The sequence below is a fragment of the Diadema antillarum genome, unplaced genomic scaffold (assembly GCF_040938485.1).
Source record: "Diadema antillarum isolate AM-2024a unplaced genomic scaffold, OU_Dant_1.0 seq00000550_RagTag, whole genome shotgun sequence".
Lineage (NCBI taxonomy): Eukaryota > Metazoa > Echinodermata > Echinoidea > Diadematoida > Diadematidae > Diadema > Diadema antillarum.
In genome coordinates this window covers 2,406,691-2,431,444 of record NW_027271495.1, presented here as the reverse complement: position 1 = coordinate 2,431,444, position 24,754 = coordinate 2,406,691, and the positions used below count along the sequence as shown (strand labels likewise).

Genomic DNA, 24,754 nt, shown 5'->3' with positions numbered 1-24,754 from the left:
GTGAGATAAGATAAAACAAAATGAAATAACATGAATGATCTGAAATAAAATGAAACAAAATGAAATAAATTGATCTACTCACATGGCAATGCTCCATATCTTCGTCCTCTTCGTCGTGGTGCGAGAGGTTGTTGAGGAGGTGTGCCACGAGTCGCACATGAGAATGGATGTTGAGCTGGTCGCCGCGGGCAACGTAGGTACCCAGATCACTGCTGCTGCCGAGTGTGACCTCACTCCTATATTGTGTTTTATTCATTCATTTGGCAACATTAGATACAAAACATTTTGACATGGGTGAAATTATACATAGGTGAATATGAAATGATACAGAAGAAGACAAAGGAAATAAATATGAGCATAAAATGATAGAATATTTCGGCAGCTTTGAAGATAATCCTTGCAGTTCATTCCTACACATAATATCTTAATACATCAAATCACTCATCTGTCTAAAATTCTCATAACACAGTATCCACAATGAAAATTAAGCTGCTAGGGTCTATTTATTGTAAATGTGTATACCTTCAACATTTACACATTGCATTTTCACATTCTTATGGCTATTTTTTTGAGGGGGGGGGTGGGGTGGGTGAGAGGATGAAAAAGGTGTTACGTATTTCTTTGATTTAATAGCAATGGCTGAAGTGTATGCAGCAGAACAAAGCATTCTTCTGACCCTAAATATTCTTGTTTTTAAACCAAATCATGACTATGTTTCTTAACCTAATGAGAATGTTTAATGCTTAAAAAATAGTTCAAAATGTACTTCCATGTGAGAATTGTCTCCAAATGAAGATGTGAAAAAAAAATTCAGATGATAGTTCATCTCTTTTTTCTATTCTTTATCAATGGATTTAATACATGAACACATTCATGCTTATGATCTCTAATATTATGTATAATGCACACAAGACTAACTCTATATTATATCTGACACCCTTGGGATTGTTACCTGTGCTTTCTACCCTAAAGTGCAGCTGAAATCATAAAATAAATAACACACAAATACTTTCACATACATGCATTCGTATAAAGCAGTAGAAGACATCAGCAACCTGTACAAAATGAACATACATCCCAATGCACAATTTGCCCTTTAAGGACAGATCAGATATAAAAACAAGACATAGGTATTAAACACAGACATACACATAACTGAAACAACACACCTACAAATATATATGATATCACAAACTTAAAATACATAGCAAACCGAGCTTGACTCTATTTTGTACATGTACATACACAGGTAAAGACTTCCCATCAAACTTTACTTGAAAACTTTCAAATGATAAAACTTTAGTTCATTGGACCATTTGCTGGGAACTTTGTTCACTCATAATTTTGACAATAAGAGCAGTTTTCCTTAAATCTTTGGTCAGTTGCAAAGAGTGTTTTAGTATGAGATCTGATACATCATTGCTCATTTTGTTACGTGCAAAATTAGCAAAATACTTTGACAGTGCATGAAATTTCATACTTTCATACATTTTTCTCAACTAAAACATAACCTTGTATTTTTTGCAAGTATGCATGCATATATAACTTTATTTGTACCATTTGATATCCTTTGCAAAGTTGAATGTATACATTTGTGATATAATTCCTGATTTATTCTGTGTTGTATTCTGTTGGAAAAGAGAGAAGAATGAAAATAAATGAATTGGATTGAATACTATTATCTTACAGTAGATCAGAATTGTAAATAACTGATACGAGATCAAACAAAACAGAAATCACTGTATCTGAGGGTGACATTTTGATGTTTTGTGCCAATACAAGCAACCAACTGTGTCCAGCAAATTGAATCCAGCTGCTATCATCCTGAGAGAATTGGTATCAAATTCATTCACAGAATATGTTTTATGTTGTGCAAACTGTTTTTGCTGTAATAGCGCTTTTGTCAGTGCATCCACTCTTATACCCTGAAACGTTGATCTGCTTGCTCCACTGAGTATTTCCTGATTCAAACAGTAGCTGCACTATTTCATAAACATGGATATTATGCCGAGTCAAAATTCCCTGAAGTGCACTGGCATTCCTGAATGTATATATATATCTTTAAAAAAATATCTATGGAAATGGCATTTGTTTTGTACAAAGAGCATGCAAAACAAAATACCCTGAAATTTGCTATACTTCAACTTCAATTTTGTTTTGTGCTTTGCAACTATTAAAATGACAATGAGTTCAAATCCTGATGTTTTGACAGTGACCCTATTGTGGATTCCTGAATGACTTGAGATGTGATAGATATCTGTGTTTGTATTGGGCATACAATTTGTATGCAAGTTATCCCATATCGTGCATACCCGTTTCGGTACTGTATATTCCAGTATACTTTTCATGATTTTTATTTTTGCATATACTTTTTTAGTCTGGTGCTATTTGCGAATTTAACAACACATGAAGCAATTTACTCTGATCCTGAAATGTGTAATACATTGCAGTAAAGGTACAACATATGCATAATACGCAAACATTGTTTTCCATGCAGGATTGCAAATTTTGCTTCCTGAAAGTGAGTGAATGACACCAATCATAAATTTAACCATTTGCCAAAAAAAATATTATTTTACTTGGAGTTTTCTCCCCCTTTTTTTGCATCAAATCTGAGAATCCTGAAAAGAAGGATACAGCAAGAAAAAAAAGGTTGTCTTTGAACATAAAAGCTTCTCTCAAATGTCGCTCTCTTTCTGTTTCTTTCTCTGATAAATGTCTAAATTATGGCCACGGAATATCAAACATGAAATCAGTAAATGTGAAAAGTATGAATGGTGCATGTGCTGGGTATCAAAGGGAAGGTCTAGTTTTGGTTGAGATATTAAAGGTTTCAGGTTTCCATCTTTTTGTGTGTGTGAGATAATGAGAGACCTCTCATGAAATATTAAAGAGCATGAATAAAGAGGAATGCAAACTTACTTTGATGAAAATTGATTCTAAATGGGCAAAGATATAAAAAAAAACAAAGTGGTCCTAATTAAAGATGGGACCCACCTTTGATAAGAACCACTTTGTTTTACTTCGTATTTGGATATCTCAGCCATTCCGTACCGATTTTCATCAAACTAATTTTGAATTCCTCCTAGGATTGTATGCTCTTTCACATTTCATAAATGGTTTCTCATTATCTTGTGAAAAGTTAAAATCTGAATCTCTCATCACAACCAAAGCTATACCATCCCTTTAATGTGGAGCATCAAGGCTATCAATATTTCAATTTTTTTGTGTTTCTGTGGTGTTTTCTGGAAGAGATGGTAAATTTGCCGAGGCACGATGAAAAGAAGTCATCAAAATCGTTATCTTGCATCCTTCGCCAATTTGACACAGTTTCACAAAATATGCTGAGTTAAAGATTCAGGGAATGATAAACTGGCTAATGAATGAATTGTTACTTTGTATCAACTTTATCTGCCTTGACACTTTCACCGATTTTGTTTGTTTGTTTTTGTTTGTTTGTTGTTGTTGTTTTTTTTGGGGGGGGGGTTTAAGGGGGCTTAGATTCAACACATTTTATTGCAAAAGAAAATTAGCCTTTTTTGATTACTTTCTCTCTGTTACCAAGAGATCAATCATTTCAATGTCGACTCAAACTCCAAACGGCTCGAAAATGATATGAAATGGCAATGATACTGTGCACAGAAATGGATGATATGCATATTAGTTGCCTTCACAATAAAATGTTCATCATCATTATAACAGGTTAGCCATCATGACAGCATCACGTGATGAACGTCCAATATTTCGGCGGCACGACAAGGTTGCGCCGCAGTATCGTCCTTCTCAGTGTCGCACTGATCGGTAGACGCCACGACGAGATTGGGTGAAGGAAATAGAATTTCACAACAATTTCAATCGCGTTTACCCGGCAAAATATGCAGCGATTGCTTGGATTCTCTACAACCACACTTACCGAATCAATGAAGGGATGAAAATGACATTACAACTCACACACACACACAAAACATATGTATACCTAAAACCAGGCATCCAATGGTAGTGATCGAGTTGAATCTTATTCCTATCAGTACGGGCAAGAAACAATCATATTGACTCAAGAAATAAAGAAGATGATAAAATGAGTACACAAAGGATAAGTACTGGAAGGGGAGTGTGCACAACACATGCAATAGCACCTTTTGCTTCTTTCTTTTTTCTTTAAAATTAATCAACATTTCTTGACATTAATGCAGGCTGATCTTACACTTTTTTTTTGGGGGGGGGGGGTTAAGGGACTTTGGTGTAATATGGAATAGCAGGTACAGAGCATGGATATTTACAACGCTAACTTCACAGCACAGGATGCACAGGCAAATGCACATTGAGCAAGCAACTTTTGTCAACTTTTGTCATTTCATGTGGTATGTGGTTGTAAATAGTTGTAGCAGTAAATTGTATGATTTTAAATGGTTTCTGCCTCCCATAACAAGGTGTTTATATCTGTTGTGGTCACAATCACAACGACAATGACAGTATCACATGACTTTGTATCATATGTTTTTGGTTGTTGTTTTTTTTTTGACATTTAGATATTGATGGCACTGAGTAGGGTTAGAGTCCAACATGAAATTTTCCCCCTTAAAAATGAGCAATCCGTTGTATAATTCTGTTGTCTGTATGCACACATTGTGTCTCATTCCCTCTCACACTACAAAGAAAGTCACTTCTTTTTCTCTGCACACATTCGCACAATGCACCGGCAGACACTGCGAGAACAAAGGAATCTCGACTGCGCGAAAATGCACAAAATCCATAAAATAGACTGAAACACTCTTCAACCTAGTTGGACTGCCGGTGTCACGGCAACATGAAGATCGTTGACTCAGCAAAATGGGACGTAATCTCTGAAATCGATTGAACAGCTTGAACCCCAAATTGGCAATGCCACGCCGTCAGCTCACCAAGGCAATGCAACAAATGAGACGCCATATTCCTCACATTTGACATAACTTCAGTACACAAACACAGAGGCTAGCACAAAGCGCAAATACACAAGCACACTTCTCTTCTCTTGTTCATTCTTTTTAACTTTTTTTTTTCTCTCTCTCTCTTTGTGATGTCAAATCAGTTGAGACAACAACTGACTGCAATTACTAATATGTTTGACACTCATTCTTCAGTAGAAATATGTAGCTGTGCAAATTACCATTAAATCTTTATTCTGCATTAGCATGGAGATAGAATATGTCATATCAAGTGAAGGTTTTTGTAAATCTATTGATGTTTTGAAGACAGAAAAATGTGACACCGTTGAAAGATTTTCTTGTCTGTGCTATTCACATTTTCTTTGTAACTTTCAGCAGGTAGACAGGAAAAGGCTTGAGATGGCTTTATTGCAAGGGAGATTACAGGTTACAATTTAGGCATAAAATTGTGGATGAATCGTTGTATGTACACATAAGCATTCAGTGATTAAACAAGACACTCATAACACATTAGGACAAAATGTACATGAAGGGCCCTTCATACAAGGAACAAAACAAAACAAAAATATAATAAAGATGTATAACCACAGCATTTCCATCATGCATGACGAAGGGTGAAAACAGAAGGAGCAAGTGAGAACAAAACAAAACAAATGTCATTACATTTCCCATATTTTGGGATACATATAAACAAGGAGGTTATCCATACCACCATCAGGACGGGGGAGGGATGGAGCATGCATTCACAATGAACAGGGTAGGGCAGGTACATCATAAATTTGCTTGTGCAAAAACAACACCGTCAACTAACACTGTGCAGCGTAACTCTGCACAGTAACCACGTCCCTAGTAGGTAAGGCCGAAAGGGTGCAATCTCCCTTAGCCTAGATGTTACAGAGAGTATTGCACCCTTCCCATTCTCATGGAAATGACGCAGATTTCAACACTTGGGACTACGAACGAGACAGAACGTACTCAGCATGTGGCCACCTAAACAATCCGAGAGACATTTCTTATCTCTGCATGCACAAATTTGGTGTCTCAATGGTGCACAAGTTTTTTGTCTAATGGTTATGAAACATCAGACTGACTCGTGGTACTGCATCCTGTGTGATTGGCTACATAGCCTTCAGTCAACCTTGCACAAGTCATCCTATTGCGTAGGTCGAAATTTACATAATCAAAGGATATTCTCCCATACCTTTGGGGATTTGACTTGGGCGAGGTTGACTGAATATCCTAATTCAGATTTTGTTATGCATACTTTCCTTATCAAATCACACTAGAAAGGATCACCAATCTCCTGGATTGCACAGGGTGGCCACACTACTGCAGTGATTAAGAAGTGTAAAGTGTATTCATTTCAATAGCAAACACTGTACAAGGCCTGGGTGGTACTCACAGATAATTCAGTTTTTCTTCCAAGCTGCCAAACTCTTTTGGGGTTACCGGTATCGCTATGTCGCAGACTGATGTCTTAGCTCCCTGGCTGTCTACAATAGCAAGCTTCAGGTACACTGTAGAAATAAAAAAATGAAAATAAAGAATAAAAGAATAAAGGTCTTGTTTACCTTTGGGAGCAGTGATTTCAAAAATGTTCACGATATCACATTTGATACATGCGTGTAGGTCTGTTGTATCACAAAATATCCTACCATATAGAGATGTTCGCAATAAAGCCTATTAATAAGTAGGAGATATCAGTGTTTTTCTCAATAAAATGTAACTGTAGACAGTTAAGTCTGGAAACATTTTTATTACAACTATTGTTCACATTTTTTGTATTTAACAACTTGACATCAATTATATGGATTCAAATATTTACAGTGGTTGTTTCTATCGCTAACTCACGTTTTAGAACTATTTTAAAGCACTAATGCTGGGTTTTTGTTTTATCTGCAAATGGTAAAGTACACTGTATGCCTTTAATGAAACCAGGTGGCGTGAACAGCATAGCGAGAGCTTTAGAGAGAGACGCAGAGATAGAGATAATACGCAAAGAAAAAAGAAACATCTAAGACAAGATAGTTAACCCACTGAGGACGGGCTGATTTTGCTACAACACACATCTCCCATAGACACTGGCCCAAGTATTCTCAGGACTCGTCTTCAACGGGTTAAAGAGCATGCCGAAGATGGTCAACCCCCCCCCCCCAAAAAAAAAGAAAACAAAAAGAAAAAGGAGAAATACAAAAAATATATGAGAGAACTATGTTTCACCTTTAAGGGTTTGTCAAAATTGTCTAGGGAACTGGTTACTGTAGCATCATCAGATACATTCATGTGTGTTAACAGTTTGCGATTATGGAGTATCACACCCAGGACTGCTATTCATTTATGATTGTAACACCATACAATGTGATACACAACAGACCAGGAATAAACATGCATGGAACCCATATCCAAATGGTCTCCATCATACATTATCAATAATCTAAAAAAAACATTACAGTTTCATGCATTCTTGGCAAACTTACCATTGTGGTTGTTCTCTGCATGTCCAGCAGGCAGCAGGAAGCGAATGGACGAATCCATGCCATAGTAGAGAATGGTTTCTGGATCCGACTGGTTGAGACTGTATCTGATCTCGTACAGCAGCGGCAAGTCCTATTCCAACACATTCACATACCAATATGGAGTAAGATATTGCTAGACCACAAATATCTCTCTTTCCTAAGAAATAGGCTACACAAAATTGGTTCTTGAAAAGAAAAAAAAAACTTTTTGCAAACATGGTTTTATACCTCAGAATGCAATGAAAATGAAACAGAAAGCTTTTCTTATTAATGATACATGTTTTATGTTAAAAGAACTTATTTTTGCACCTGAACTGAAGATCTTTACTATTTAGCAAATACATGAGTATAGCACATAACATCTTTCATAGTTCAGTGGGAAAAATAACCTAATAATCACCTGGAACGTACAATGTTTGACAGTTTACTAAGCGATTGCATTCATTCACTCAGAACATGCTGTTTGAGATTATGTTTGTGACACTATTCCCTTTGCTGCCCCCTCCCTCTGCCCCCTCCCCCATTCCCCCTCTGCCCCCTTTGAGAAAATAAGGATGTAGAACTCACGTCATCTTGCCAAGAGTGGCAGTCGACGGAGAAGGTGGTTTCCAGCTCCGTGCCCTGGTCCGGGAGCCTGGTGCACGCCCCCCACTTGGGGGCCTCGTTCACTGTCACGTACTGGAAGGCTTCGCCGATCTGTCCTGCACCACCATCTGTGACCACAGAGAGCGAAACAGATGTGAATATTGAAGCAGATGCAGCGCGTCAGTGGTGCCACAAGGCGAACGGCAGATATTTTCAATATAATGTTGGCAATGTTCAAGTATGTGTGTGCATAAATAATGCACACTTTCAGTATATGTACATTTCTATGTATGTTTCTGTGTGTTTGTATATATGTTTATAATACTCTTCAATGACAGATAAAACACACACGCACACTGTGGGTAAAACTCTGCATGCCTATTGTAGATGAATTACACCACATGAAAACAAAACCTCCCGTTAAAAAAATGAAAATAAACAAGATTGGCAGCAGTTTCGCTCTTGACAAAAGGCGATTAGTACCAAAAACAAACGACAATTCAAATATGGGTCTGGGTGTGACAGTTAATGTACAATTGTACATTGTAGCACCTACTGATCATAGAATGATGTGTATACTTGAAACCACATTAGACCTGATGCCTGAATTTAGGCGAAGGGATGACAGCCAGCAATCCCGTACCTTCTTCATATATCTTGACGGCCACGGCATAGGTGCGGCCCTCTTCCAAGAGTCCGTCCCTGAGGGTGAGTTGGCCACCCTTGAGCCCCGTGGTGGTGGAGTCCTCGCTGATGACTACCGGCTGCCGTCGCTTGGCGACAATGTGCTCCTCGTACGTGTCTTCCAGATTTGCGACGGGATCCCCGTTGTCGTCGCTGTTCTGGTTGTTGTTGTTGTCGCTGTCTCCTGTACCTGAGTGGACACAATTCGCAGACAAAGACTTCACTATGACACACCCAAGATTCTTTTGAAACTTTTTTTGAAGGAGATCCTCCTTCTTTTCTCTTTTCAGAGATTTTTTCTGTTTTTTTAATTTTTAAATTAGAAATTTTTTAGAATTATTTTTTTGCTTTTGTTGTTTGGTCATATGAAAGACGAATACAATACCCATCAACGGATATGTACCAGTAAGAAAAAGTGGTAGCAGTATTGATTGTAATGGCAGATTAGTATGAAAGTTAGTTGTCATATACAATTACGAATGGAAATTGGCATGGGTGTGCTGTTGATCTGCGATTCCAATTTTTTAATGGAATAACCATCTATACATGGTACTGTAAAACAAGATATTTTTGAGGCATGAAATTTTTGCAAATTGGAGCTGACAGCCTTTTTCGCAGCATGAAATTTTCACAAGTTACCTCTAACACTCAATGCATATAGTGTAGACAAGAACTTTCGCATGCATTATAATTTCGCAAATCATGGCTCTCACAAAATTAAAATGCACGAGAACATTCCTCGTTTTACAGTACATGTATTAAAGTAGCACTGAGACAGTTTTTCAAAGACATCAAACAGTTCCATGGCTTTGGCATGAGGCAAGAAAAGTGTTTTTGCTTTAACTTCAGCCATTTTTCTTGAAAGTCACAGTGTCTACATTCATGTAGTCGAATAATAGTGCGCTTACAAACACCAGTATAAAGCGCCATAAAAATTCAATTATTATCTTTATTATTATTATCATTATTATCATTATCATTATTATTATTATCATCATCATTATCATAGATCACAATAATTGTTTTACACACATTAAAAATTACACTGAAATCTCTCAGTGCTTATAAGAGATAAACATGATGGGATAAAGTGCATAAACAGAAGAGTCTATATTCAACCATGTACAGCAATAAGAGAGAGAATAAAATAAGAGAATGAATTTTGGATTTTATGCAACTGATTGACAATTCACGAAATGAATTTCATGAATTTTAATAATAATCAAATCTTGGATTTGTTTTGATGTTTCCATTGTGCAGTTTATTTGGCAAATTGTAGTAAAATGAAATTGACCATTTGGTCTGTGAAAAACTGTTTATGAATGATTTATTATTACTACTTTTCTTTTTTTCTGTCCCTTATTCTGATTTTAAGAACATGTTTTAGGTACATGCTGTAGTTTGAATTTATCATATCATTGAATCATCTTACGTAAAGTATCTTATCATTACATTTTTGGACCATGAAATGCTCCCATTTGATGCTGATCTCTACACTTGAGTTGTATGTACCCTTGGTATTATTGTGGAAGTTATGTTTTAAAAATACAAAAATACACTGGCTTTACGGGATGTGTTCATTTGCAAGTCAACACTTTATGGTTAAAAAAGGTCTTCCTAACTTATAAAGTACTTCCACCCCCTCAGATTAAAAATCACACTGTAAATAGAAACCTGATACAAATAAGTACCACTCCAATTATCAAATTAAAAGAACAAAACAGATGTAACTTGGTATATGTTAACTGAAAAACTATAGTATAGATGTAGGCTAAAATGTAGCATGTGTATGAACATAAATCCAAAGTGATGAAAAGAATAGATTTTTGCAGAGATATTGTTGAAAGTTTTCCTCTCATAAAGTTTTTAGGTACATGACCACTTGCAGTTAGGATCTGAAAGATCAGAAGTCTGGACAGGAAAATGAAAAAAAGTAAACATATATATATATATATATATATATATATATATATATATATATATGCTTATGCAACCTTATGCTTTTATTTATATATATATATATATATATATATATATATATATATATATATATATATATATATATATATATATATATATATATAAAAATAAAAGCATAAGGTTGCACTTTATTCCAGAAGAGCATACCCTCATACTCATGTTACATTTTTAATGGAAAGTTAGTTTAGGTCAGTTCTCCAGATAATGTCGCCATGTTATCATCCATAACACATTCATACTCACTCTCTGAGGAACTGGATACTGTGTTAAAAACAAATAATGGTCAATTATTTCTTTAATAGGCAATACTAGTAGGATAGCTGGATAATGTTCAACAGATGCAAACAGTATGCCCATTTCCAAACAGCTATAAAAAGCATAGGTTGTAACAAAATCATTGCACGTTCTACAATCAAATATTGATGGCATTGTCTATTCAAGTGCATTCAACACATATTAAAGATTTGTTTATTCCGTACACAAACAATATCTCTTTGAAAGATCTCAGACTTGATAAACGTTCTGCAAGCCGTAATGCAGAATTTCCGTAAATTGTCTTTGTTATCATGTTATCAATTTGATCAATAAAGGAATAGCTATATGTGAAATAAGATGTTTGTGCAAACATTCATTCCTAAAATCTTTATTTCAAAATGTACTTCATTTGAATGCAATGGGTGTTGATTTTTTTTTCCAGCTTTTTCCATGGGAACATGATAGGTCAAGTGTACAGTCAAGATTGAAATAATTTCATTTGTTTGTTTGGCTTTTTTTTTTTGGGGGGGGGGGGGAGGAGTCGGAGCAGATTAACATGAGGTTCCACCAATAGTTTGCATACAACAGCAGACTAGCAGTCACCTCCTCTGAGAAAACAGTGCAATACATATGCATCTTAATAGAGAATATCACAAAAACAAGGTATACCTTTGAAGAGTTTGATTTCAAAACAAGTTATCTCCATTCTTGCTAAGTTGAGATATTTGCGATAAAAGCTGCTACAAAAACATAAGAAAATAGTCCAAAAGTACAGGATATTTTTAATCATAACTTAAAAGCTGGTTTTAATCATAACTTCAAGAATATATTCCTTGTCATGTTGCAAGCGTGGTATCACTGGAATGGTTTTATTTTGCTCTTTTTGATGATAAACTTACTTTAAAGGACAAGTTCACCATCATAGACATGTGGGTTGAGTGAATGCAGCAATATTAGTAGAACACATCAGTGAGAGTTTGAGCAAAATCGGACAATCCGTTAAAAAGTTATGAATTTTTGAAATTTCTGCTCAGTCACGGCTGGATGAAAAGACTACTATGTGTATAGCTTGTGATGTCACATGAGTACAACGACATAAAGAAAGAATAAAGAAAATTCAACATATTTCGATTTTTCTCGCATAACAAAAGAACACGCGACTTCTCTCTTTCAGAAGGCAGGGGGAATAACATTACCCTTAACATACGTCAGTAGCAAGTCGAAGAAATGTGCACTTTATTCAAAAAGTAAAGTTTTGTGAAATTCTCTTTTTATTTTCCTTATATACAGTGTAGTTGTACGCATGTGACATCATACACTGTAGTAGTCTTCTCTTCCAGCAGTGACTGCGCAGATACTTAAAATATTCGTAACTTTTGAACGGATTGTCCAATTTTCCTCAAACTTTCACTGATATGTTCTACTAATATTGCTGCATTCTCTCAATCCTTGTGTATATGAAGGTGGACTTGTCCTTTAAAATGTTTAAAAATGGCACTCAGCCCTTTTTGCAATGAAACTCTTTATTGTGAGATACCCCTGACGTAAACACTTGCTCTAGACAGATGACTGCTGACTTACCTCCACTTTCAAGAGGATTTTCTTCTTGGAAAGAATCTTCATTAATAGACTCCTCCAGGAGAGAGCTGTAGTCCTCCACCACTTGTTGCGGTGTTGTGGTGGACCTTGGTGTGGTGGTGCCACTGGTGGTGCCACTGGTGGTATGCCTGGCGGTTCCTGTGGTGGAGAGGTGAATGGTGGACAGCTGGGCAGTGGTAAGGGAAGTGCGCGTGGTGGAGGCCGTAGAGGGGTTGATGGGGACGGACGAGTAGTCTTCGTAGAGGTCTTCCGAGAAGTCTTCGCCGTAGTCCTCGGAATAATCTTCGACTACGCTGCTGCTCAGGGAATCAACATTCGTTGCTGGCGTTGTGGAGCTAGACTCAACTCCTCTGGCGGTGGAAGAAGGTGGCGGGGTTGAACCTTCGGATGTTGCTTGTGTGGTGGCCAGCGGTGCTGGTGGTGTGGTGGTTCCAGCAGCACTCGTTGACGCCTGCTGACGAGAAGATGTTGGAAATACCTCTGCCACCGATGACGACCCCTGCTGGAAAAGGTCCTGCTCAGCGAACGATGACACTGCCTCAGCAAAGGAATCTTCCTCGACCGGTGAGGAGCCTGCGGCAGACGTGCTGGTACCGGCAGACGGGGCATTAAATGCAGCTGACGAGGAAAACAATTCCGCTACCGAAGAACTGAATCCTGCATCTGCAAAACTCTTGGAAGTGCTCACATTCCGCTGCGTCCGACTTCCGCTCGAGAACTCTGATGCGCTGCCACTCTTGCCGTCTCCATCAGAAGTATCGGCAGTCGAGAAAGGTTTCTCCTTTGTACCGTTATTCGTTTCAGCAGACCTGCCCTGACCACCGCCAATGGAACTGAAGAAACTCTCGGCGAAGGAGCTCGACTCCGAAGAAAAAAAGGTCTCGCTGAAGCTCTGTCCCGGAGGGAAACCTCCCTGGCTGGTATGTGTCGTCGAAGCAGCTGTTGCCGTAGTGATATTTGCTGATGATCCTGTAGAGGTAGCTGTGGGTAACATGTACAAAACGGCTCCATCATGACACTCTAATTGAGATTGCTGCAAGGGAAAATTACCATGGTTGCACTGCATTAAGGTAAAAGGAACAGAGAGAATTGTCTTCTCCATTTTTGAGGAGGCTAGGATACAGGGAAGACTGTGATGCATAAATAAAGGTGAAGTACCCCATTTGCCTACAGATGCCTGATGAATCCTGAACAAAGTTTATCGGAGATGTCAGACCCTTGAAGGGAATGATTTAAAACAGTGATTTATGTCTTTGCACACTTTAACTCAGAGCCAAAAAATGGTTCTCTGAAGGGCTCAAAATTCATCTTCCACCATTTGGATTTGTTTGCAATATATCTAGATGGTCTGCCAAGAAACCTGTCTGGCTGATGCAATTTGCCAGGACATTGGGTTGAGTATTTCAAGATCATAAGTATGAAATGATTTTGACTGTAGTACATGACTTTTATTCCTAAAGCAACCTCCCCATTCAGTAGTAGGTAAGTAGAACATTACATGACCGACTGCACCCTAGCAATTGTATTTTCTCACAAGCTGCATACGATTCACTCTAGTTCGGAAGATCTGTGGATACTACAGTGGTCCAACTTGTTAATTATCAATAATCGATAATACAAATTTACGTAGCGACCACAATCAGGAAGGCTCTAAAATTGTAATACTTGCTGTGAACTGTTACATCACACATTTCTCATGCATACAAGGTACATGTATGTGTACATTTTAGAGCTAAAATTGACAGTTCTGCAGGTATACAAGAACTAAGTTTGCATTTTAACAACTAAATCCTGACTGAAACCATCCCACCACTTTCACTGCATGATTTGTTGCAAAAAGTTCACATCTAACTCTGACAAACATTCTTTCATGCCAAAACTGTTTTTTTAACCTCATCTTGAGAAAAAGCACACATGTACATGGGCAATACACCTCCTCATTCCAAAGGTTACAGTAACCTTCAAACAATAAAGGCACTTATTCTTCATACAGACAAAAAAAGCAAACAAAGTCAAAGCTGTTCATTTTAATCAAATGTTTCAAATATATATTTCATTGAAGGAGCAAGGTATATGCCGATTTCCTTACTTGATCCTTTAGTAGACACTGTCTGTGTAGATGAAGGCGAGCTGCTGGGCTGGTCAGTAGAAGGCTCAGGTGTTGGAGTATTGCTTGCTTCTGTAGACACTGTTCCACTTGATGGTGGGGTGGAAGTGGACGCTAGTGGCGTAGTAGAAGGCCCTGCTTCACTCGCATCTGTGGAACCTGTTCCATCGGCTGCAGTGCTGAAGATGGTGCTGGACAAGTGCGTAGAGGTAGGTGCTCTCGAAGTCTGTGGTGCGTTTGTTGGTGCCTGGCTGGTGGTGGAACCGGGGTCAGAGGGTGGAGTTGAAGGACTTGATTGGCCGCTGGTGATGGTGTATGCACTGTGGGAGGTGGGTGGGGCCACTGCGGTTGTCGTGGAGACGACACCACTGCTTACAGGCCCGGACCCGTCAGCACGCCAACATCTGGAGGCTGATGAAGACAGGTTGGGGAAGAAAAGAGTAAAGACTTTCCTACATGTATTTCTGGGTAGATCATACAGGTACAATTTGTATTACAAGTATCTTCACTATTCACTCTCTAACACTTAGTGTGCCCAGATACTTAGCTTTTAAAAGTTGCTAAACTTTTTCATCATCACTCAATAATTAATCCAAACTTGACTTTATAGTTAAGTTTGCAAGCCCATTCAAGTGTAGCAATGTGCCACAGTTCAGTGGGAAGGCCATAATGACACACAAGAGATTAGGTGGATTAGGAAATCTCGCATGGACAATTAGTTTTTATGGCAACTTATTGACAAATTGCCCTACATCGATATTTACATTGATGTAGGTCAATTTGTCAATCAGTTGCAATAAAAACACCTCGACAAAAGAATTTCATGAATTTGGACAATTAGTTTCCAGACATCTGTGCCAATCAGCATAGAAAGCACTCCTCTCTCTCCGTATGTACCAATCTATCTGTCTATATATCTATCTATCTGTCTATCTATCTATCTATCTATCAATCTAGTATCAATCTAGTATCTATCTGTCCATCCATCCATCCATCCATCCATCCATCCATCCATCTATCTTTCTACCTGCTGTAAAACCAAAAATTTTCATGCGCATGTAACTTTTCCAAATTTTGCAAGAAGCCAAGATTCAGGAAAGTAAAATGCATGTGACAGCCTTTTTGTTTACCCAATGAAATACATTGACGCGAGTGGCATTCGCGAAAATTTCACGCAGTGAAAAAGGACGTCATGCTGTGAATGTTTCTGGTTTTAGAGTATATCCATCTGTGCGAGTGTGTCTCACCTGTGTTGGTATCAACGGTGGTGCCGTCAAAGACGACAAACAGCTCCCACACCATGGTCACGTTGTCCCCACACGTCGGGCACAGCGCCTCAAGAGTCAGCTCCGTGTTGGAATTCACGAAACCCTCGTCGCACGACGGGCAGTCAACGAGAACCCTGCAAAATGAACGGGTGAGAGAGGTACATGCATTCCCCAGTCTCACATTAAAACATTTACTTTCTTTTGTAATATTTGCAATAAATGGAAGACAGTGGAGGCAAGACCCACAACTGGCATACCCTTTTCTTTTGTTGAATTTCAAGTAAAGTTTGGTTTGTTTGACATGAAAAAACAAAAATCAAAGAGACAAGATGAAATAAAAGTGCACAGGACAATGCTGCTTCAAAATGCTACAACTGGAGTCACTTTTTTGACTAAACAATATCTAAACCCACTTGCAGACAAGTAAATCAGCCAAGGAATACTTGCCACAAAAGGAACTATTATGCTCGCATATACTGTGCAAGCTGAAATTTTCACATAAAGCAAATTGCTACTTGTACATTTTCTTCCATTATTAATTTTGCAGTTGACAGGGAACTTGTAATCAGTACTTCACCTTCCATGATATATAAGAATGAGTAACAAGCGACAATACTGTAGTAGTGGATGTTTTTACTATGTGATTCCATATACATAAACAAGAAGTGTGTGTGCATTCAAAGTACACTGTGCTACTACAATGTACTTCCATGCCGTTATGCCTCAGATAATGCTAAGCCATGGCCCACACAGTATGCTCAACGTACAGTAGTAACTATATGTAGTAGAGGATGATCCGGCACTCACATGGCTTGCTTTTTTTTAAATTTGTTCGTTAGAAATGATATTTTTGTACATTGTTATTTTTGTGCGTTTGCATAGTCACGTGTTGTTCTTTTTGCACTTCAAAGGTGATTTATGAAATTTGCTTAAAGGGGGTGGGGGTGGAGAGATAATGATATCAACAGTGTCCAACTTACTCATACATATTCTCCATGGTGCTGACCACTTTGATAACCTGGGACACTGTGACAGGCGCTCGGTCCCCCTTGCTGACCGTCAGGTAGAAGACAAACCAGTACGTGAGGTCGATCCGCAGCAGCGAGGAGGGAAAGACCACCGACTCGTTAGCGGCCGGGAGAGGGGCGGAGTGGTTGCCAAGGGAGGCGGAGTCAAAGCAGAGCTCAGCAGGGTTGTCCATGAGACGACACGTCCAGTTGTACCTATCGTAAGGAAGAAATGACCATTGTCATATTCAATTCAATGCGTTTCATAGATACTTGCAGTTGACCTGGACTTCCATCTCTACACCTAAGTTTAAATAGTGTGAGGAAAGTCTGTCTATCTCACAAACAGATTCACAAGTCAGGGAGTATAGACCTTCACCAAACAAAGCAAAAAATTCCAGAACTGAAAGCTCCTACATTGTATTTGCTCTGGAACAGTGTGATCCATCACAGGACTAATAAAATCTTTTAACCAATGAGAGAGAGGACAAAAAAACTTGAGCTTGCAACAAGAACAAGGCAAGTGCCAAATTGTGTCTCGTCCATTCGCATACAAGAAATTAATATTTTTCTAACTCCCAGAAGTTCATTGACCTGCCTATGACCTTTGACCTTGTGGTGACCTTCAACTCCCCAAGGGACATTCACCACCCAAGTTTGGTCACAAACAGACAAAGGGATCAAAAGTTATGAGCCATAATCGAAACGCGCCAGAAAAACTTAACAATGGGCCCTAAAAATTTGTTGACCCCTTTCTGTGACCGTTGACCTTGTGATGACCTTTAATTCCCCAAGGGACATCTACCGTCCAAGTTTGGTCACAAATGGTCATAGGGAGCAAAAGTTCTGAACCACAATCGAAACGTGCCCTTAAAAACTTAACATTGGGCCCTAAAAATTTGTTGACCCGTCTGTGACCTTTGACCTTGTGATGACCTTCACCTCCCCAAGGGACATCTACCATCCAAGTTTGGTCACAAAGGAACAAAGGGATCAAAAGTTATGAGCCATAATCAAAACGCGCCATAAAAACTTAACATTGGGCCCTAAAAATTCGTTGACCCCTGTATGTGACCTTTGACCTTGTGATGACCTTCACCTCCCCAAGGGACATCTACCATCCAAGTTTGGTCAGAAACACACAAAGGGATCACCATAACATAACATGAAGGTACCCCCAGTGCATCCATCACCCAAGTTTGATTGCCATTGTAGCAACATGTGTCGAGTTATGTGTGATAAGAGTCTTGCAAGTAAACTTCAACGTATGACCTCAAATGACCTTTGACCTTATCATGTGACCTCTTACGGCACCATAACATGAAGGTACCCCCAGTGCATCTATGACCCAAGTTAGGTTGTAATCCAAGCAACTTATGTGAAGTTATTTGTCAAAAGAGAGTCTTGCAGGTAAACTTTAACATAGAAAAGAGAGTCTTGCACATAACTCTTTAATATATGACCTCAAATGACCTGTGACATCATCACATGACCTCCGACAACACCATAACATGAAGATACCCCTAGTGTTTCTATCACCCAAGTGTGGCTGCCATTGCTGTAACAGTTGCCAAGTTATGCATCATAAGAGAGTCTTGCAGGTAAACTTAACATTTGTGACGGACGACGGACGGACGGACGACGGACGGACGGACGACGGGCGGACGCCATTTGGATCCCTTAGTCTCGCCTTCACCTCCGGTGGGCGAGACAAAAATGGCTGATCAGTTTGATTTCTATGGGAGTTGACAAGATAAACTACATGTATGTAGACTATATGAACCCATCCCAAGGTGTAATGAGTGTTCATTGGAATAGTTCATTAAGCACAATTTCAGTCTGGAAACAAAGACTAGCAATGACATTGAGATGACCTTGAATGCATACAAAGGTAATGATGAGCTGCACTTTGTAATATGTGTGTATAAAATTTGTGTATACATATGCTGCACATTAATGTTACACATTGTCTTGGACACACACAAGGACAGACACAAAGGGCCAGATGAGGATGATGGCTGCTGTGTCTTCACACCTAAGTTAGTTTGTGGAAGAAAACTTCGTCAGTTTCTTGCATTTTTAATGCCTTTGAGTTGAAGAACCTGCGAAGGAGGCAAAGAGGTTTGTTACTAAGAGTTTACTGTGTTGTTTTATGATGTACTACATGTATGCAGAAAATGAGATCAGTATTGTTGAACTTGAATCGTGCAACTTTCACAGACAGTAAAAATGTAGTGACTTTCTGGAGAAATGTGTGTACCACACATTGCATGCTCTCTGAATAGGGTCAAATGACAGTTGCTCAGTAACTATTGTGTATATGTAGCATACAGATGCATTGCTAGAACTGAGTACCGAAGTTGTTTTACAGTGCATAAGGCTGCCTGGTTGATTGTAACTGATTGCATACTGTGATTAGTGATATGTTGTTTGGAGACTTTTGTGTGAGATCTTCAGAATACTTTACTTACAATAGTTACATGCAAAGAGTAATTGTATTGATGGATCGAAGTATTTGTACTGTAGCATTAGGCCTAGGGCTACACAAAGGGGTAAAGTAGCTAGTAGAATTTCTACTAGGTTCTGTGTATGATGTGTTATACCTGTATGAATATGAAGAGGCATTCTTAATGATCAATAGCACGGAGAATCTAATTGTTGCTTGCATGAATAGCTCCTGCCAAGGCTTCTGCTTCTGAAGGTTAAGAGAATGATTAGTTACACAGAAGTGTATGTTTAAGTACTGGCTAATCAAAGGAATATCACATTGCATCAGTATTGCACACAGTGAGAAAGTTATAGGCATAAGTCTACACATACCAGTATCTCAGTATCTGTAAAGAAAGCAGTGTTGAAGGCATTATAGTGTTTCAGTTATGTGTTAATGTTTGCATGGCATAATTCATATGAAATAATTGCAGTTGTTGTGTTTGCCTTTGAAATTCCAGTTTTCACGGAATGTAACACCGAATGAGTACCAAGGTAACAGAGTGTACGAGGAGTACAAACAACAGAAAGAGTGACAGAATAGAAGGAATTACATACATGCATTGTTACCAGATGGAACGAAGGATAGGGAAAGAAACAGAGAGAGAGAGAGGAAGGTGTTTCTGATTGCGATCCCTAATAAAGTACATTGCGACATTCCCGTAAAAACATTTGTCTGCTTGGAATTCTTGCGATCGACCACAACTACACTTACAGTGAAAACTCTTATCTCAGTGAAAACTGAATAGTGAATACTCTCCCTGCGTCAATTGATATTACGGAGACATGGCTGCGACCGAGAGAGATACAGCAGTACCAGTTGATGAGACTCTTGAGAGAATGGCAGAAGTGCAAGAAGAACGTAACAGACAGCCTACAGAAAGGGGAATACAGTGGAATTTGGATGTGAGAAGGAGAGGCTTTAGGAGTTCTCTAACCAAGTGGAGACGTTCCTGCAGTAAATTGAGAACGCTGTTGCTGGAAGATGACTATGACGAAATCAAACAACATCGTAACACACTGCAGGATTGTATGGATAAATTGATCGATGCACAGGAACAGTATTCAGCCATCTGCACAGAAGACAATGACATACTGGCTCAATTCGATGAGGTCGAGGCAGATCATGCATCTGTTATGAAAGAAACCTTCAACATCCTCAAGAATCTGCGATGTGATACTTCAAGTATGCATTCGGATGCACCTCACGAGAGATCTAGATATGAAACCGTCCAAGATGCTCAGATGAAAACTTCAGCGCAAGTTGTGCGTGATGATGTGACTCCTCTTACCCCAGAGACCAAGGAGACTCCCTTGTTAGAAATGGAATTGACCAGGAATCTACAGGATACTCTCCATCTTCATCGGCTTCCATTGCCGGAGCCCCCTGTCTTCAATGGAAAGCCGCTAAATTACCCAGCCTGGAAGATGAGCTATAACCTTCTCATCGAACATAGCAAGGTTCCACCCCATGAGAGGTTCTTCTACCTACTTAAATATCTGCGAGATGAACCAAGGGAAATGGTAGAAGGTTATGCCTTAGCAGGAGATGACATGGCCTACAGAGATGCGATAAAATCCCTGGATGAAAGATATGGCAACACATTTGTGATTTCAAATGCCTTCAGGGATCGATTGGACAGTTGGCCCAAGATAGCGCCAAAGGATTCTGCAGGACTGCGAAGGCTCTCTGACTTTCTGCGCCAATGCCACACAGCATCCAAGACGGTACATCATCTGAATCATCTCGACGACGAGAGGGAAAACAGGAAGATCACTTCAAAGCTCCCGGACTGGTTGATAACTCGATGGGGGCGAACTGTAGTCCAATGGAGAAAGGAAACTGGTGCATTCCCTCCATTTGCAGTCTTTGTCAAGTTTGTTGAGGATGAAGCTGCTATTGCTTGCGACCCAGTAGTTTCATTTGGGAGCTTGAGGGACGACAAACTGAGCCATGGAAAGCAGTCCAAAGCAAGATCGATGAACACGATGACTCAAGCTCAATCTGCAAACACGGAAGGTCGTAAATCACCCACCTGTTCATTCTGCGGGGCTGCTCATCACACAGACAAGTGTCAGTCCTTTGCGAAGTTAGATCTTCAGGCAAGGAAGGAATTCATCCTAAAGAATGGACTCTGCTACGGCTGTTTGCAGAGAGGACACATGAGCAGGAGTTGTCGACGCAGGCTGAGATGTGCGAATTGCAAAGGGCAACATCCTACGCTGCTTCACGGTGACACCAGACAAACGTTGAGCACTGAGAGCACAAAGACAGAAACACGGGTAGGACCTGACAAAACAACGAGCAACCGGACGGAGCACAGGTCCACAAGCTCCTGTTCAAGAAGTGATCACAGCCACATTTCCAGCTCAATGATTGTTCCTGTCTGGCTGTCCCACAGGAATGATGCAGGAGAGAGATTGACATACGCCTTGCTGGACACACAGTCAGACACGACCTTTCTACTGAAATCCATCAAAGATGAGATGGGGATACATGGTACTGAGGTCAACTTACAGCTATCCACACTGTCAATGAAAAACCAAAGGATAACCAGTGAACGTGTAGAAGGATTGTGTGTACGAGCTCACGATGGCAAGAACAAGATAGCTCTACCACCAACATACACACGTGACATCATGCCTGCAGACCGTTCTCATGTGCCGACTCCCAAGACTGCGAAGTCCATACCCCACCTGTGCAACCTTAGCAGCAAGCTTATGCCTCTCCAAGATTGCGACATAGGCCTCTTGATCGGCTATGATTGCGCAAGAGCGTTGATGCCCAGAGACGTGATTCCTGCACCATGTAACAATGGACCATATGGAATTCGCACGGATCTCGGATGGAGCATCGTGGGAACGATGCGTCCTAACTACATTTGTAAAGATGATGATCACATCGGTACCAGTCACAGATTGATGGCCAGGGAAATCCCAGATAACTTGGTCATAGACAGAAAGGAAGTTTTCCTTTCTGAGAAGACAACAACTAGGGAACAAATCACACCCCATCAAGTAAGGAGCCTTATGGAAGCCGACTTTTCTGATGTGAATGACGAAGGAACAGTGCTCTCACAGAATGACTACAAATTCCTTGATATCTTGGAAAAGGGAATCCACAAGAGTAGCGATGGTCACTATGAGATGCCACTTCCTTTCAAGGACGAGAGGCCTCAGCTTCCAAACAACAAAGCCCAAGCAAGGTCCCGGCTTATTCAACTGGAGAGGAGGTTCAGACACAACATGGAGTATCACAAGAAGTACACTGAAGTTATGGAAACACTCATCAGCAAAGGGTACGCTGAGAGTGTTCCAGTAGGCAATGATGAGAGTACTACGTGGTACATTCCACATCATGGAGTAATACAACCCAACAAGTTGCGGGTTGTATTTGACTGCAGCGCCCAGTACAGGGGACATTCTCTGAACAGTCACCTCCTAACGGGCCCAGATCTCACGAACAAGCTGACGGGAGTTCTTTGTCGCTTTCGACGTGAGAATGTTGCATTCATATGCGACATCAAGGAGATGTTCCACCAATTCAAGGTCAATGAAGAAGACCGAGACTATCTCAGGTTCCTTTGGTGGAAAGGTGGAAACCTTGACGAGGATCCCAGCACATACCGTATGAAGGTACATCTCTTCGGGGCTGGGTCATCACCTGGTTGCGCAAATTTCGGTTTACGAAGATTGGCAACAGATCTTACTCAAGAGTTTGAGAAGATGTCAAGAATTTCATTCATCATGACTTCTACGTTGATGATGGACTCCAGTCGATGCCCACAGCACAAGAAGTGATTCAGTTGATCACCAAAACCAAGCTGTTGTGCGAGAAGGGAGGTCTGCACTTGCACAAGTTCGTATCCAACAACAGAGAAGTGCTCAATGCTGTGCCTGAGGAGGACAGGGCCAAGAATGTGAGAGAGATCAACCTCCAACATGACGACCTGCCTATTGAGAGAGCCCTTGGCGTACAGTGGTGTGTCGAATCGGACACATTCAACTTCAGAATGACGCTGCAAGACAAGCCTCTCACCCGAAGAGGCGTATTGTCCACGGTCATGTCCATATATGACCCATTGGGACTGATAGCTCCACTCATTTTGCCGGGCAAACGAATTCTACAAGAGCTATGTAGCCTATCAGTCGACTGGGATGACCCCCTTTCTGAGGAACTGAGGACACGATGGGAGAGGTGGAGAAGTGACCTCCTCACACTTCCCACCGTATCGATCAACAGATGCTACAAGCCAGCTGACCTTGGAGAGGTGAAGTTCTCAGAGTATCATCACTTCGCTGACGCCAGCACCAGTGGGTACGGCCAGTGTACGTACTTGAGAGTCGCCAACCCTGAAGGACAAGTGCACTGTTCTCTTGTGATCGGAAAGGCCAGAGTGGCACCATTGAAAATGGTGACTATTCCTCGCTTGGAATTAACAGCTGCCGTTGTTGCGGTCAAGGTCAAGGCCTTCCTGGATACAGAATTGCAACTTGAAGGCGCTACTCACACCTTCTGGACTGACAGCAAGGTGGTTCTCGGCTACATTAACAATGATGAGAAGCGGTTTCATGTCTTCGTAGCAAACAGGGTTCATCAGATTCGAAGACATTCATCCACGTCACAGTGGAGACACATCGAATCGAGGGAAAACCCGGCTGATGATGCCTCAAGGGGTTTGACGGTAGCCCAGCTGAAGGATTCTAAGTGGCTACGTGGACCTGACTTCCTGTGGAAGAGTACACTCCCCGCTCAATCTACAGGAGAGAAATTCATGGTACACACTGATGACCCGGAACTGAAGAAGTCACACGTCCATACTTCTCATGTAAGCCCAAGTTTCCTACACTCAAGTAGACTGGACCGATTTTCGACTTGGCACAAGGCCAAAAGAGCAGTTGCCAACTGTATGCTGTTTATCGCTCGACTGAGGCAGCGGTGTGAGGAGAAACGCAACAAGAACCACAACAAACGTTCAGAGGACGAGGCCATCAATGTAGAACGCCTAAAGATCGCCGAGATAGAGATTGTGAGACTGGTACAGAGGGAAACCTTTCCAGAAGAGATCCAGGCCTTGTCAGTGATAAGCAGAGGAGATGACCTGACTATGAGGCAGAAGACGCGTCAAATGAAAATGACCAGTCGTCTTCGCCAGCTCGACCCCTTCTTAGACGACAGAGGAATCTTGCGCGTTGGAGGACGCATTCGCAAATGCGACGAGCCATACGAGAAGAAACACCCGGTCATTCTTCCTCGTCAACACCACGTGACCGAACTTGTCATTCGTCATTGCCATGAGCAGACTGCACATCAAGGAAGGGGTACAACACTTAATCAGGT

At 40.3% G+C, this 24,754-nt stretch overlaps 1 protein-coding gene across 1 annotated transcript in view; it reads right to left on the bottom strand.

The window, feature by feature from the left end:
- Positions 1-24,754, bottom strand: part of LOC139734893 (polycystin-1-like protein 1) — a 101,412-nt gene that overhangs the window by 34,472 nt on the left and 42,186 nt on the right. The window contains exons 18-26 of the mRNA XM_071645673.1: positions 16,900-17,142; positions 15,899-16,053; positions 14,634-15,062; positions 12,527-13,525; positions 8,670-8,900; positions 8,009-8,154; positions 7,403-7,532; positions 6,328-6,442; positions 83-236 (exon numbers count right to left, since the gene is read on the bottom strand). Of these exons, the coding sequence (XP_071501774.1) occupies positions 83-236; positions 6,328-6,442; positions 7,403-7,532; positions 8,009-8,154; positions 8,670-8,900; positions 12,527-13,525; positions 14,634-15,062; positions 15,899-16,053; positions 16,900-17,142 (2,602 nt within the window). The remainder of the gene's footprint in view (positions 1-82; positions 237-6,327; positions 6,443-7,402; positions 7,533-8,008; positions 8,155-8,669; positions 8,901-12,526; positions 13,526-14,633; positions 15,063-15,898; positions 16,054-16,899; positions 17,143-24,754) is intronic.